The 15,442-nt window shown below is 42.1% G+C and overlaps 1 protein-coding gene across 10 annotated transcripts in view; it reads right to left on the bottom strand.

Moving 5' to 3' along the window:
* Window positions 1-15,442, bottom strand: part of CDK13 (cyclin dependent kinase 13) — a 54,536-nt gene that overhangs the window by 13,506 nt on the left and 25,588 nt on the right. For 6 of the 10 annotated variants that reach the window (XM_071561577.1, XM_071561578.1, XM_071561574.1 and 3 more), the window contains exons 7-13: window positions 13,833-13,889; window positions 11,179-11,280; window positions 10,984-11,061; window positions 8,787-8,903; window positions 7,799-7,930; window positions 5,286-5,491; window positions 1,873-2,424 (exon numbers count right to left, since the gene is read on the bottom strand). In XM_071561577.1, the coding sequence (XP_071417678.1) occupies window positions 1,873-2,424; window positions 5,286-5,491; window positions 7,799-7,930; window positions 8,787-8,903; window positions 10,984-11,061; window positions 11,179-11,280; window positions 13,833-13,889 (1,244 nt within the window). The remainder of the gene's footprint in view (window positions 1-1,872; window positions 2,425-5,285; window positions 5,492-7,798; window positions 7,931-8,786; window positions 8,904-10,983; window positions 11,062-11,178; window positions 11,281-13,832; window positions 13,890-15,442) is intronic. The other 4 variants (XM_071561582.1, XM_071561583.1, XM_071561580.1 and 1 more) reach the window with 3 other exon arrangements.

Raw genomic sequence — 15,442 nt, 5'->3', positions numbered from 1 at the left:
TAAAATAATACAGTAACAGTCCCAGGCACTCAGCAACAGGACAAGGGGGCACGGGCTCAAGCTCTGCCAGGGAAAATTGAGGTTGGATATCAGAAAAAAATTCTTTGCAGAGAGAGTGCTCAGGCATTGGAATGGGCTGCCCAGAGAGGGGGTGGATTCCCCATCCCTGGAGGTTTTTAAACTGAGATTGGCCGTGGCACTGAGTGCCATGATCTGATAAAGGGACTGGAGTTGGACCAAGGGTTGGACTTGATGATCTCAGAAGTCGTTTCCAAACCAACTGACTGTATGATTTGATGATTCTATAGGAAAGGACTTTCCTGGAAAAACAGAGGTCTGTTCCTTCGATTCTCATGAACTCATTAAATTTCCTGGCAGTTATACAGATTATTTTGGAGAACAAAATTTGGCAACAGCTCATTTGTCTCAGGAGCTTGATGCAGGTTTCCCCACAAAGATTACCAGGCAAGCAGTTAAAGAAAAACAGTAAAACTTCCTTAAAATACCCCACCAAAACAAAGCTTAAGCAACACAGAAACACTAGAAAATTCAAAGAGGGGCCAGGAAAGATTCACAAATGGGGTAAAAGGCTTGAAGGATGAAAGACAATCCTATCAAGAACAGCAAAAACTCATGGTTTAAAAAAAAACATTAAAAAAAAGGCACAACACTCAAAAAACCCCTAAAAACCCAAACCCCTCCGATAACAGTCCCAAAGCACTTCAGAATATTTCTTTCAACAGCTGCAAACACCACAAAGCAATACATACACAACTATACAATAAAACTGAAAGAGCAATCCAAGGAGATGAACAACAGAGCTCTGAACTGTGAAAGACTGTGGAATCCCTGCCATACCCTAGTGGAAGCCTTTGGCCATGTGTGTGACAGCTGCAGGTGGCCACTCACAAAACTGACACTAAGCCATCGTTCTAATCAGTGTTAAAACCCAAGTCAAAATATCCTCTTCCCTAAATATGCTTTACATAAACACAGTCAAAACTGGCAAATTCCATCTGTGTTCACCACACACAACACTCAGAAGAGACCAGCCCCACAGAATAACTATCCTGTCCTGTATCAAAACTAGCGTGGCCAGCAGGCCCAGGGCAGTGACCCTTCCCCTGGACTCTGCACTGGGGAGGCCACACCTTGAGTGTTGTGTTCAGTTCTGGGCCTCTCAGTTGAGGAAAGAGATTGAGGGGCTGGAGCGGGGCCAGAGAAGAGCAACGAGGCTGGAGAAGGGACTGGAGCACAAGTGCTGTGGGGAGAGGCTGAGGGAGCTGGGGGTGTTTAGCCTGGAGAAGAGGAGGCTCAGAGGTGACCTCAGCACTATCTAGAACTACCTGAAGGGAAGTTCTAGCCAGGTGGGGGTTGGTCTCTTCTTCTCCCAGGCACTCAGCAATAGGACAAGGGGGCACGATGGGCTCAAGCTCTGCCAGGGGAATTTGAAGTTGGAGATCAGAAAAAAATTCTTTCTAGAGAGAGTAATCAGGCATTGGAATGGGCTGCCCAGAGAGGGGGTGGATTCCCCATCCCTGGAGGTTTTTAAAGTGAGATTGGCTGTGGCACTGAGTGCCATGATCTGGTAAAGGGACTGGAGTTGGACCAAGGGTTGGACTTGATGATCTCAGAGGTCTTTTCCAACCCAATCCATTCTATGATTCCATGGTCAGCATTTCATCACTAACACTCGTGTACCTCTCATCATGGGGATTGCTGCTGGCACAAGTTCATAGACACAAGTTCTATGATCTAGACATAAAACATGGCAAAATCCATTTAATCTCCTATTCTGCCATGGTAAACATGCTAATTCTCTATCCCCAAAGTGCTACCCCTGCAGTGCTTTAAGGTTAAGGCCTCCAGTACCTGCAGACATGTACAAGGACTTGATGAGCTGTGGGTAGGCAGGCGCTGGAGACTCCGTGCTGTCCCGGCTGGCAGACACCGGCGTGGAGGGCTCTGCGGGCTGCCTGAGCTGTAGCGACACTTCATTTCCTGATCCGTTTTCCTTCTCCTCCAGCACAAACTCCTTTTGTTTGGTTTGCTGAGCCTTTATTAACTGAGACAAGAGAACAGCAAAAGCACTCTGCACGGCTGCCTGGGCCGCGTCGGTGTCGGCTTTGGGCTGGCCCGGCGGCGCGGGAGGCGCGGGCGGCTGCGGCACCGGCGGCTGCTTCGCAGGCTCCTGCTCTGGCGGCGGCGGCGGCTGCTGCTGCTGCTGCTCTGACTGTTTGTCACCTGCTGACAGAATTCCAGCAGGAAGATTTATTTTATTTAGTTGCTGCTGAGTCTCTGGGTTTACCTTAATATTCAACACTTGGGCAAACTGTGCCAAACTAACACTTGTTTTAGACTGTAGCAGGTTTAGCAGGATTGCCACTTCATTCTGGTTTAACTGCTGTCCAGTGCTTGTTTTGGCTAAAGACAAAAAAGGTGGTTTTAAGTATTATTTAGAACTTGCATATTTCAGAAACTCAAAAGACTAATCTAGCATGGCTGACACAACAGGCAAAGCATGGTTGGGACAACACAGAAATGGAATGCTTTTACAAATTAACTGACTTTGGGGGGGTAGCTATAGGAAATGGAATAGTAAAAACCAATATAAACTAAGTGACTTCCATGAGGTGCACACATGCACTGGGACAGATGGAAAAACATCAAGCTGGAGCTCAATTTTCTACAGTACAACTAAACTGGGACTTAAGGCCACTTGCTTTAGGTGGCTGTAAGATTTCCAATCCCCACAACATTTCCTATTTTTGACATATCACATCCTTTTGTTAACAAGTGGACACCAGCAAAACACATTTCCAGTCACATTCTGGCCCTTTCTACTTCAGTGTCTGGGTTGTAACACCTCCACAAGTGACCAGGCTCGTGGTGGCCCAGGAGCCAGGGTATAAATGCAAAAGCAAGTGCTGAGTTTGAAGGATGAGAAGTCCATGACTCAGTAGTACAAAATCCTTAATGATACACCAGTTTCTTCATTTAAATGGGGTTTGCCCTAAATAAGAAGAGATTATGATGATGCAGGGGGATACGAATAAGAAAGTTGGTGTATCAAAGTAGTTTCTTAGCTTCAAACACCCATTGTGGTGGTTTACTTTAAAAGAACTGAAGGAGCATGGATTTAAAAATGCCTTATGAGTAGATGGCTTAGAGAAGAAAGTAGTTAAAAATGAAAAAAATGAGTGTGTGTGTGCGAGCATTTTGTCAGAGTCCTAAACATTTTTTTAACCCAGATCAGCATGAAAATCATTCTGTCCTAGTCCTTGTTTACCAATATATATTAATTTATAGCAGCCATGCACAAAAAAAAAATGGTCACACACACAAAAATATTAAATATTTGCCTTGCAATATTGAAGAGTTACCCAGCTGGAAAGTGCTGCAAAACCCACAACCCACTACTCTATTTGTGGATGTGCACCAGGAAAAAAACACTTGGAACCTACTCAGGCAGGATCCAGGGACTTCAAGATTTTTCTGTATTTATATAGATAGAAAAATAAAACCACCTTTTATTTGGCAGTACAGAAAAAATTGTGATTTCTAATGCCTTGTACTGCTGCGTCTCACTCAGATGTCGTGAGGAACCTCTGAGGATGGTGTACTCCACACTAAAACTTCTCTCAGAATCTCAGTGGAAATTCATCACAAAAATGCCAAACAAGGAAACTGATCCACCTACTCCACATCCTTTTCAAGAAAGTTCACTCCAACAGAAAATTGTTGGAAAATCCTGGGAAATGTGTCAGCTTCTACCAGAACAGAGTTATGGAGCTACAGAGGTCCTGTTCAACTGAAAGTGCAATAACCAGGAATCCCATTCATGGATCCAGGATGGTTTTAACCTCTCTTTTTGGGGTGCTTAGAAACAAATGCAGCAGTCTTGGTTAAAGCATGTGTTTGTTCACAGAGTTACATAATGTGCCTTATTGATAACAGTATCTAAGGTGCATTATGACTTCCAGAAGTGTTGTGTTTAACACAGAACAACCTCTGTGCTCCTCTGAAAATTAAACTGTCTTCTTTTCTACCTAGATATTTTTCTCTATGTACCTATGAGTAAACAGCAACATAGGTCTGAATAATTCCTTCTCTATTAGTTTATTCTGCATGGTTAGCAGTAAGGACCATTAGACTGTAGTCTCCCTGTTCTAAAAGCACAAAGAAAGTAACAATTATCCTTTGGACTCTCTAAACTTCTAATGCAGTTTTCATTTGTGGGGGAAAATGGGCTTCAGAAAGTCATTCTTGAAAATGCTGCCAAAACTTTGGCCTAAACAGGTGGAGTAGCAGAAGCTCACAGCTGGCTTACAGCAAGGAACTGGATGAACAGGAGCAAGAGGCAATAAAGTGCAATAAAATATGATCAAAATAATTATTTTCTATATATCTTTGCACAGATCATTTGGAGCTCTGCTCTACTGGTAAATTACATGTTGATTCAGTATGACTGAAGAATTTTCAGGTGCTATCAATGCATTAACTGTTTTTCAGCTGAACTGCTGTATCAGTGAAACAGGATTTAGTGTCACTTTGCACAGTCAAAAATAGTCGAGATTCATCTTCTCAGGTATCCATTTGGTGCTGTTGCTCTGTGTGTTTCTACATATAGTGAGAGAACTATCACTGAACTGCTGAGTACCTCAAAGGGAGTCCATATAGGAAACCAGTACTTTTCTCTTTTTATTATATTCATGAAACTGCTCTCAAGCAAGATAACTCTGGTTAAGTTTCAGAATTAATGGCTCTGCAACCTCCAGAGGTAGATACTTCATGGCATTCTGGGGTGCTCTTTTTGGTGTTTCTTTATTTTACAACTTGGTTCAGCCCCAACAACGTGGAAAGCTGAAGACTAACGTAACATGCAGATGGAATCCATTCCATTTGGAATGATGACTGTTCCAAACTCTGCCTTCTGATCAGTTTATCAATACCAGTAAAGCTTCTCCAGTCTATGGAGATTGGGAGGAATTTTAAACAGCCACTGACTTGTGGGATCACAAAAGAATTAGAGATGAAGAAGAGCATTTAAAATCCCCTCAAAATCCAGAGCAAGCAAGGTAGCTGCTCTGACCAGGCTGAAGAGTTAGGTAAAACTGAAGAGTTTCCAAAAGCAAAGGCAAATCTTTTGTAACAAAGACTCAACTTACAATACTGTTACTCCCTCAAGAATCCAGGAGACGTCAATACTCTGCAAATAACACCTAAAACGTCTAGAGGTGCAATCCAAGTAGGAGGTAATTGTAAGAACTGAAAATATTACTGACCAAGTGCTACACTAGAGCTGCCCTGAGTTTTGAGTTGGGAAGAAGTTTGCATGCCTTGTGGGGTGTTGGTTCTGCTCTCATCCATGCCTAGAGACAGATCCTTCCTGGGGACTTTTGCTGCTGTGGAGTCGTCAGTCATGCCCATCTGCTTCTGCCTTCTGCGCTTCTTGCTCCACAGCTCATGGCAGTCCTGCCACAAAGGAAGGCTGCAAAGAGTGATTAGAGACAGTCAGTTTTAGCACACAACTAGGTTTTTTCTGATTTTTTTTTTAACCATACTGGTAAAATAGATATTCAAGTTATACATAATGTAACTTCTAAAAGATGCACCTACTGGAACTCAGAAATACATCAAAAAACATTCAAAAGCCAGAAAAATCTCAGCCCTGCTTCTTCTGGCTGAAATCTCCTCACTGATTGCCTATTGCACAAGCACAAGTCCTTCTGGCAGAAAATCTCAAAGTGAAAATTTATTTGTTGAATTCATACTTATGAAAAGCCAAATTATTTGTGGAATTCAAGATTTCAAAACCAATGCTGCACACTAGCTATGAAATACAATTTGCACAGTAACAGACAACAAAGGTATCAATATGAAAGCAGATTTTCAGGGTCCTTCTGTCTGCTTGTAAAAGCACTGATGCCTCATTAGGTCAAATATTAGTGCACAATAACAGACATGGCTATCTAGTATTTATAGTGTACAGCACAGCCAGCCAAAAACGTAGCAAAAAGAAGAAAAAATTTGCAGCAATAAGTGGCATGAATAAGTAGCACTTGACACTAGAAAAGTTGGGACACTGGGAAGAATAAGGGACATCTCGGTCCTTTAAGACAGACAGATGCAGAGGCAAAAGTCTCCTAAGGAACTCAACTGCCACCAATTCTGTCCTTCCATTACAGTTTCCTGCAGGCACCTCAATTATGAATTCCTGTGAAACACAAAGACCCATCTACAGGTAACAGAAATACTTAGACTGGCAGTAGAAACAATGTTTTATGTTTCCCTATCACATATTATTAGCTGCGTTAGCAGTTCTGTGACCCAGGAACATAATAAAATTAGATGACACATGACAAGAAACACTGGAAAGGCAATTGTGACAACTGCCTTACTCTCCGTCCACAGAGCAAGTCAAGGCCCTGCCAAGTATTTTCTGAAAACCAACTGGAAGCAAGCAAGAACTCCTCATGAGAAGTGTCCTCCTGTCCTTGCCATCGGCGCTGCCACTTTCTTGGAATGAACAGCTGCTTCTTCCTACCACAGAACTTCAGTCCTTCAAGAGAACAGTCCTGTGCACACTGTCAGAAGGGACTGTGGTTTCTCTTAATTTTTAAAGGACTCCAATGCCAAGTTTGTTTGGCATTACCATGGACCAGCTTCTAGAATGGATGCATTACCACGACCCTGAAGAAAAAAAACCTTCCCATCCACTTACTTCAAAATGCACATCAGCAACATTCTGTACAACAAGTGGTTCTGAGACTTGGCAAACTGCCCAAGGTTGCTGATTTCTGATTTTCACACAGTGACACAGTCATACTGAGGCAATAAAACCTTGGAGCCTCTTGTTTCAGTAGCATTTGCCAAGGGAGGCTGTGGAGTCTCACTGGAAATATCCAATAAATAGCAGAACACAATCCTGCACTCTGGGATGACCCTGCTTGAGCAGGGAGGTTGGACAGATGACCCACTGTGGTCCCTTCCAACCTTACCCATTCCGTGATTCTGTGTAACAACCATGTGCACATAACAGGTAAGTCTTGAAAGAGTTTTAATGAAATCCTTAGGTAAAACACAAACATTTTTTTCCAGTTGCTAACTGACTGAAAAGAAGTCAGTACAGGCTGCCTTGAAGGCTCAATGTGCTCAAACAATCCTAAATGTTCTAAGCTCTGACAGCTATCCTGAGGAAAAAATGAGACCTGCAGATTCTGTAGTCCCTTCTCATTGTTCTCCTCAGGGCCTATTCCAGTATGATTTGCACTGCTTAAAATGAGTGCAAAACCCCTGCTGGACATTGCAATACATTTGCTCACAGGATCATCGAGTCCAACTCTTAAGTCAATGGCCCACACAGAGGACTGAACCCATGACCTTGGCATTATTACAACCAAGTTTTAACCAAATTTATGGTATTTCACCTTAAGTCTCAGGTACCTTTGCAGAATTCTATACCCAGTGCCACTCTACCATCAAAGAAGGCAATTCAGACTCATGGAGGACCTCAGAACCCTTGGAATAAGCAGACACTGATAAACTGAGAGAAAATGGTAGTGATGTTTTTAGAACATTAGAAACATTCACAGAGGGGTATTTTCTTTCAGGGCAGTAACTCAGTAACCAGTTCTAAGAATGACAAATGGAACAATTCTGAGACCCTCACAGGCACTGCTGTGATGGGGTAAGAGTCACTCAGGTGCACAACCACCAGTAAATGGTATACATCAGTGTTTTCCCTCTCCCACCATGTACTTCCAGGGAAACCCTGGGCAGAGGGAAGGGCACTCACTCTGGGGGAGGCATCTTGGAGGGCTCCACGTCGCGCAGGAACTCACACTGCAGGGCCTGCTCGGCGGTGCAGCGCTTGCTGGGGTCCAGCGCCAGCATGTAGTCGAACAGGTCCAGCGCTGCCGGCGGGATGCTGCGGGCACAGAGACAGGGGCACGTCTGCACTGGCACCACACACCTCTGACACACACCTCCCTTCCAGAGAGCTGACCAACAGCTCCTCGGGTAACTCACACACTCAGCATGGTACTGAGAAGCAGAGAGAAACTCTCCCTTTTACTGCCTGTGCAAACATGTAATCCATAGAACATCAGCTTGCTTTGTTTCATTGTTTAAACACTGTTCGTACATAAACACCCCCAAGTTTTTAAGGCAAGACTGTGTTACTTTACACTTTGGAGTTGCACTCCTGATTGGTCCATGGACAGTAATTTTATTGCTTTAAAGAGATTAGTCTCATTAGCATGAGCAGGATGGTGCATTTCTCCAAAACCCACAGTACCTGAAGGGTGGGAACAAACCCTTTAAAACAAACTTACAGCTGTTTTCTGTAACTTTCACTTGTGATGTTTGCACAAAACTAGTCCAATGGCAGTACTTTAGAACATGCAGTTCAGGTGACTCCTCTGTGTTGAACGAATTTATCACCCAAAAGACTGTGATGGTAACCAGCCCACATATTCAGCTGTAGCCAGTTATACTACTAAAAAACAATCAGGTGCAACAAAGCAGGTGCACCAATCATGGAAAACAAATGATTCCTTAGGTGAAAGCTGACAGGTGGCTGAAATTTTAGGGCCTTCTTTCCTCTTCTTGAAGTTCCTATTAAATAAGGGTTAATATAATAGCTCTGTGGGAAGGACAAGAACCTAAAGCCATTTTTCTTTACACTTGATCTCTGTTCATTCTCCATAAATTATTTAAGTTTATAAAGTGTCTGGGAAAACTGATTGCAGTGACAGTTGACTAAAGTATTCCTTCATGCTTACAACGCGAACTCTTCTCTCAGTTTCCGCCGATACTGCTTCTTTGGTTTCATCGTGTTGAAATAAGCTAATTTGATAACATCAGGCCACACTGCTGGGCAGGGACTGCCACAAATCCGGCTGCACCAAAAAGAAGGGAAAAAAGGGTGTGAGATCCAAAGCCACAAGACAGCACAGCTGTCATTTTATTCTTGCACGTACAGTGGAAACGAGAATTATTTTCAATCTTAATGTTCAGGTTAATTTTAAATACAATTTCTCTATTGTCAAATGCTGAACATTTTAAATAATGGTGAATTGTCTACGAAGGGTCATCACCCCACACAGACTAAACTTACTGTTTCTGCCTCAGCCCAGCCCACACTTACATTGTGAAAACCTTAACCAGCTATGTCTGAGCAGTTCTCTGGATATGTGACTTGATGTGGATAGCCCATGCTGAGAGTAACTTTTATGTCCTCAGCTCCCAGTGCCACTGACAATGTGGCCAAAAACACACTTCTCACTGAGAACTGGTTTAACACTGAAGACATAAGGGGAAAACCCCCCAAAATCTAAGTAAGGCTAAAGGCAGAAGCAAGATTTGACCACTAGAAAACCTCTGTACTTTTGACTTCAGTTAGGAGTTTGATATGTCAGGCCTCATCTACCTCCACAAATGGAGCTGCCACAGTCTCACTCTTCCTGCTCCATCCCCACCCATTTTGTCCAATGAAGGACAGCCACGCACAGCTCGATCACCACCACATTTCTGAGCACAAGAACCAAGGAGGCATTTCCATACACACCAGGCTTCCCACTCTGACATAGGCAGCCATAGAAGGGTATTTTGCAAATACATTTCCCTGGTTCAGCCCTCCTACTTACTCAATTTAAACCATTAGTGTAAGAGATCTAACGAGTCATGCCCCAAATGCTACACGAACCAATCTGACTTCACACTCTTTGGGGTATGTGACTTCCAGGAGGGAAAAAAAATGATACATCTATCTCTTCCAATGAGAATTTACCTCAGCTCTACCTTTGAACAATAAAGTTAGAAAGGATAAACACAGAATTGTTGACTACAACATGACTGGCAGAGATGTTAATAAAACTGAAATATTACATTTAAATAGCAAAAAATGAAACAATAAGGAGGAAAAACGAGCTACAAGCAAGTGCTTCCAGCAGAAGGAAACCACACAGGTCTAGTTTTCTGTACCAGAGGTACAACACAAAGAAAAAAAACCTTCAAATGACTCATTGCAATGTGCTTCAATGCCATCTAGTGCTCAAAAGCAAAATTTACTCAACTTAGAAGTTTCATTCTCCTTACACTGAAAATGACCACTGATATGCTTTGCACTCCTGAAAACATGATTTTTTCAGGCTGGCTGGTAACATTTCACCCAGAAACATGTTACTGTTCAATCTGTTTTGAAAAACACCTCACTATATAACTTCATAATAGTTTTTACTAAGTTAATTTTTGAAGTAATAGTGAACATTTACAGTTCAGGGTCTGTAAGTTCGGTAGGACTTATCCTCTTTCCCCCTTGGTTCTGAGAAGAGAACCTCTCCTCACTTATAACATCAGAATCAAGAGCAATTTTTGCTTGCTGAGTAAAGGGAAAGAGAAAAATGCTCTGGGTTCCTCTGAGTTGAACACTTATCACTCTATGATTTATTGAGAACAAGGAAAGGAGCAGAATTTTTACCTCTGGCAGTTTTTAAGGGAACAGAAATATCCCCACAAAAATAATAAAGCCCAGGTGTGTGTGTGGTAGGCTTGAAACAAGAGGTCAAGGCCAGCAGCATGCCAAGTACCTCTTCTCCCAAATCCCACTTGTCGTTATTGTCCATGTTCTCATTTTGATTTGCTGCAAGGAAGTTGCAACACCATCTTAAAAAATAATGGGCATTTTGATTACCCTCTCTTTACAATTTCAGTAATAGGCAACTCCAGCTGGTCTACAAAAAAAACCCTGTTACTAAGGGACTGTACAGTGCCAGGAACACAGAACACTCCCAAAATCCTTCTTTAGGTCTGTGCAAAAGTCCCTTGCTTTACATGCCCCTCAGTACCTCTAACATCTCACCCAGGGCAATAACTGAGGACCTGGAAATGTTTGCAGTGTGTTATCTCCCATTTTAACACCAACAAAAAACCCCTATCAGTGTATGAGGCACCTATTGTGTGACAGTGCTTGCAGCTTACCTTATGAGTTCCAGCTGAGCGAGTTCTTGATTTGCTTGAAATATTGGCTTTTTTGTAAAAAGTTCCCCCAGGATGCAGCTGCAAAACAGTTTTCCATAATTCCATCATTATGGCTTTCAATGTGGAGCGACAGAAACACTTCAGATTTCTTTTTGTCTGGATTTTCCCCTTGCTACACCTCTGCCCAAACCTTACCCACAGCTCCAGACATCGATGGCAGGTGTGTACCTCTCCTCTCCAAGCAGCAGCTCAGGGGGCCGATACCACAGCGTGATCACTTTGTTGGTGTAGGGTCGGCTGTGGGGGAAGCAAAGAGAGAGGACTGTCATTTCTCCTCTGGAAAAGTGATACCTTAAGGTCTTAATTCTGTGATGAGGTTTAGGAGCAGTACAATCTTGTAGCAACTGCACCAAGGCTATCAAGGGCCACACTGGAGATAAGCACACAGCTCTCTCGAGGCCATGTGAGTCCTGAACCTCAAGCATCACTCAGAGAGCAACACTGTATATTTAGATTATTAATCATTTCAGGAGCAGGACCTGCTTGGATAAAACCAGTACTTTCCAGGCAACTATTGGTTATTAGAATCCTGAACGCAGGACCTCTACAAGCATTTTAAAAAGAAGGAAAAAAGTAATTTCTCCCTGTTTAAGCAGGAGCAAGCCTTTTTCTGGAACTACAACCTTCAACAATTTTGATTCCAAAGCCTGGGATGCTTCCAATATTTTCCTACATTTCACAACATCTTTAATTCTCTACAGCTCTAACCAGAAGTTTTGGTCACTGGGAATAATCCTTTCCACCCTCCCACTAAAGGAAGGATTTCCACTATCTCAGACACATATTTTTGTGTGTACAGGCCGAGATAATGTACCAGCAGTTCAGAACAGAAAGAAGAAAACAGATGTTCAATTTTGGGTTTATTTCAACAAGAGTGTTTTAAAAGTGATCCCAGAATTCTTTCAGTTTTAATAATTCACTCTTACCAACACCAGGTAACTGCAGACAGGAAGCAGAGTAACATTAAGTGCAGAGTAGGGACAGTCACAGAATAAAGTCGAACAAGCTCTTATAACACACTCCCTCCTACAGGTATCATTTCTGCAAGATCATCTGAGGTTTGTTTTCAGTAACAAACTGCAACTTGTTTTAAAAATGTAGCATGTTTTTGGGAACAATCCCATCCCTTATCATGTTTATCTCTGAAGCAAACATTCCTCTATGGAATGTTTGCATGGTATGACTTCCTCTATAGACACACCCCTCATACATATAGGACATGGTGCTCTTTATTTGAACAGATGTCTTCTCATGCAATCTGTCATATCTCCTACTCCAAACATGTCAAATCCACCAGAATAACACTGAAGGAATATAACTACAACAACCAATGGGAATTAAATTAAATTTTTATTTCCTCCCTACTACACTCCTACTAAGTTCTGTACCCTTTTAAACAGCATTAAATCCTGAACAACAGTAAACTAAATGCAAAATACAGGAATTTGAAGCAGCAGCTATGATACACTTGTTGATATGTATTAATTATGTCTGTTACTGCAGGTCAGAAACTACTTAGGAGGAAAATGAATGACAGAAGAATTGTCAAAAATCTACTAATGAGATTCTAATTATCCTCCCAAGTTCAACTGGCAATGCCCATCAGATAGTTTAATTACATTTTAATCTTTGTTTCATTCATGCATAATGGCATAATATTGTTGTTTGATGTACAGTAAAATCTGTTATTTGCACTACAAAGACACTGAACCTTCAATCCTTAATAAACACTGAGTTTTACAAGCAAGATGCAAAATTGTTTAAAAACAGACATTAAAAAAATGTAACACGGTAAACTAGAGGGGGAAAAAAAAACATTAGGTCAGTTTGGTGCATGGTAAAACAAGAAACTAGGATAATATCAAACCTCTTTATTTTAAATGCATACAAAGCAAAAATCTAATTGGCCAGCAGCTGCTTATCTTACCCTGCTACTACACTGCATGGTTTTCATAACTGTACGTAAGCACATTCTCCTGGAGTAAGAGCCCAGAGACAGTAAACTGAGGCTATCAGGGTCATCAACAAGCTGAGACAAAACAACAAACCTATAAAGTTAACATTATGGATATTATTTCCCAAATCAGGCATGCAGAAATCAAAGTAAGCTCAGGTATCCAACCACCTCACTGGTGTAGTGGACACTCAGCTCGAATTCTGAGCGCTCAGTGCCACAGGACAAACCCCACATTACAAAATAAATACTCAGGTTGTTAAATCATAAGGCACTGTGCACCTGTTTCCTGCAGGATGAGCACAAGGAAGCCAAGAACAACAGAAGCACAAGTCGCAAGTTTCAGGAGAACTTTTATTTAAAGGTGTATTTGTTTCCAGCAGATTCAACAGCACTGACTGCCTGAAGAATACAGTGAATCCCTTCAAATGTAAGGTTACATCTTACAGAAAAGCAACACTTATCCAATAGGAACTGTAAACTACTTTAGGTCAGCAAAACAAAATTTGCTTTCCCTAAAATAAAGTCTTCAGGAAAAATACTCTTTAGGTTTACAGGACCAGAAACTTAGGACTGTAGGTCTTAATTTCCAATCAATATATGGCCACTCTCCACAGTTATTTATCCAGGACACCTGGAAAAGCAATACACTTGCACAAAGAGACTTTTGTGGGTTTAGGCAGCTCAAGACAATGTGCACTTCTTTCAATTTCCTGAACAATGGCAGTGCAATAACAATTCCTCTAACCAAAACAGTCTTCTGGCTCTCATAGTAGAATTATGCAAAAAGATTAAACTTCTGAGAATGCTTTTTCACAGTATGACTTTGTCTTACCTTTCTTCGGAGTTGTACAGCCGAGCGAGCCCAAAATCCGCGAGCTTTATCTGCCCTCTGGAGGAGAAAGCAGAGAATTACTTAGAGTTTAATCCTGTCGAGATTTCCTGCCCCAAATCAGGTAAAGTTTCAGACTGAGCCAGTGCAGCTGCTCTTCACCAGACACATTCCCAAAGAGGTGAGGCCTTGCAATCTGTGCCTGTCTCCAGTGAACAAACACACCAACCCCACTGAACGGCAATTCAAGCAGAGTCAGGTGTGCTCATCAAATGGCACTTCCATCACTGGGCGTTGGTCACAACTTACATGTTAAGTGCTCAAGTCAGTAACTCTGCAGCAAAAAACCTGAGGGAGGAAATTATTTTCTTGTGCCTTACTGCCAGCATGAGCATTTGTACAACAAACACCTACAGGCAGCCAAACCTCCTTCGAGGAAGCCATCAAAGTCCTGTTCTGCTTTTGCACAGTTTAAATAGAGCTTTTCAATCAGAGAAGGGCTTCTGTTTTTGCCAGCAGCCAACTTGCTGAAGGACATGGCCCCTGACCCATTCCTGAGTTTCCCATATATAGGGGAAGAGCAGAAGACACAGAGCTCTTGCCTGGCAGTTCCCACAGCCAAAAGGCACTGTTCAGTGACCAGAAAGCTCCACTATCTGCAAGGCCTGGATGATTTAAACAGAAAGTGATCTGTGAACTTCTCTAACACATGACAGGAATGTTGGACTGTTACATGTGGTTTTCCATTTCTATACTGATGAGATTTTGTAACTCACATCACTTTAAAATATATATTGTTTCATCAAATTAGGGCAAGACTTGCTGATGCGAATAATAATGACCATTTTGTGATAATAAAATATACAAGTTATCGTTTCCACCCACTGTTCTCCTCAGATGTGTACTCAGATTTGCTGTAACACTTGAGGAACCCTCATAATAAACAAAGAAATGTTTCCCTCAAATTTACATCCTTATTCTTCAGAGGGCTGTTTGTGGAAGATAAATGTCTTTGCTCAAAAACTTATTGCATATCTAAAACATACACAATCCATGTGTTGGGCTTCAGCCTGTAACTGGTAATGGAGTTTCAGAAACACTGGCTTAAAATTATTCACATCAACTATCGAATTTTGTTTCTACCAATGGAAAAAATCTAAAGATGCTCAGAAAATATCCCAGGGAAAAAACCGTCACTCTATATGCTGGACTGGAGAAAGCACAGTATAAGCTCCTCCTCCACCATAGTTCCCTCTGCTTCACTGCAAGGTTACAGCTTCTGAGTTCCCAAAGCTGCACCCACCCTGGAGATTAGCAGGCAGCAAGATGAGGTGTGTGGGCACAGTGAGTGATGGGGAGGAATGTGTACACCTGTTTAAGAGTCTGTATCGTAATGTGGCAAGACTGTGGTAGGATCCAGTGCTGAAAATAATCTCATGTTAGTTTGCTCTAAGAGAAAAAGGAAGGGAAAATGGAAAATTTAATTTGGAGGAAGCTGGAAGAAAACTAGGATCCCACCAAAAGGGACCCTTGATCCATTTTGCCCAGTATTTCATCTCCAACAGCAGCAGAAGGTTTTTAGGATGTGAACCACTCCCTTTGGGGCTCCTCTT

The sequence above is a fragment of the Pithys albifrons genome, chromosome 7, assembly GCF_047495875.1.
Source record: "Pithys albifrons albifrons isolate INPA30051 chromosome 7, PitAlb_v1, whole genome shotgun sequence".
In the NCBI taxonomy this organism is placed as follows: Eukaryota; Metazoa; Chordata; class Aves; order Passeriformes; family Thamnophilidae; genus Pithys; species Pithys albifrons.
Note: the sequence above shows the minus strand (reverse complement) of the source record. Positions and strands in the feature narration are given on the sequence as shown.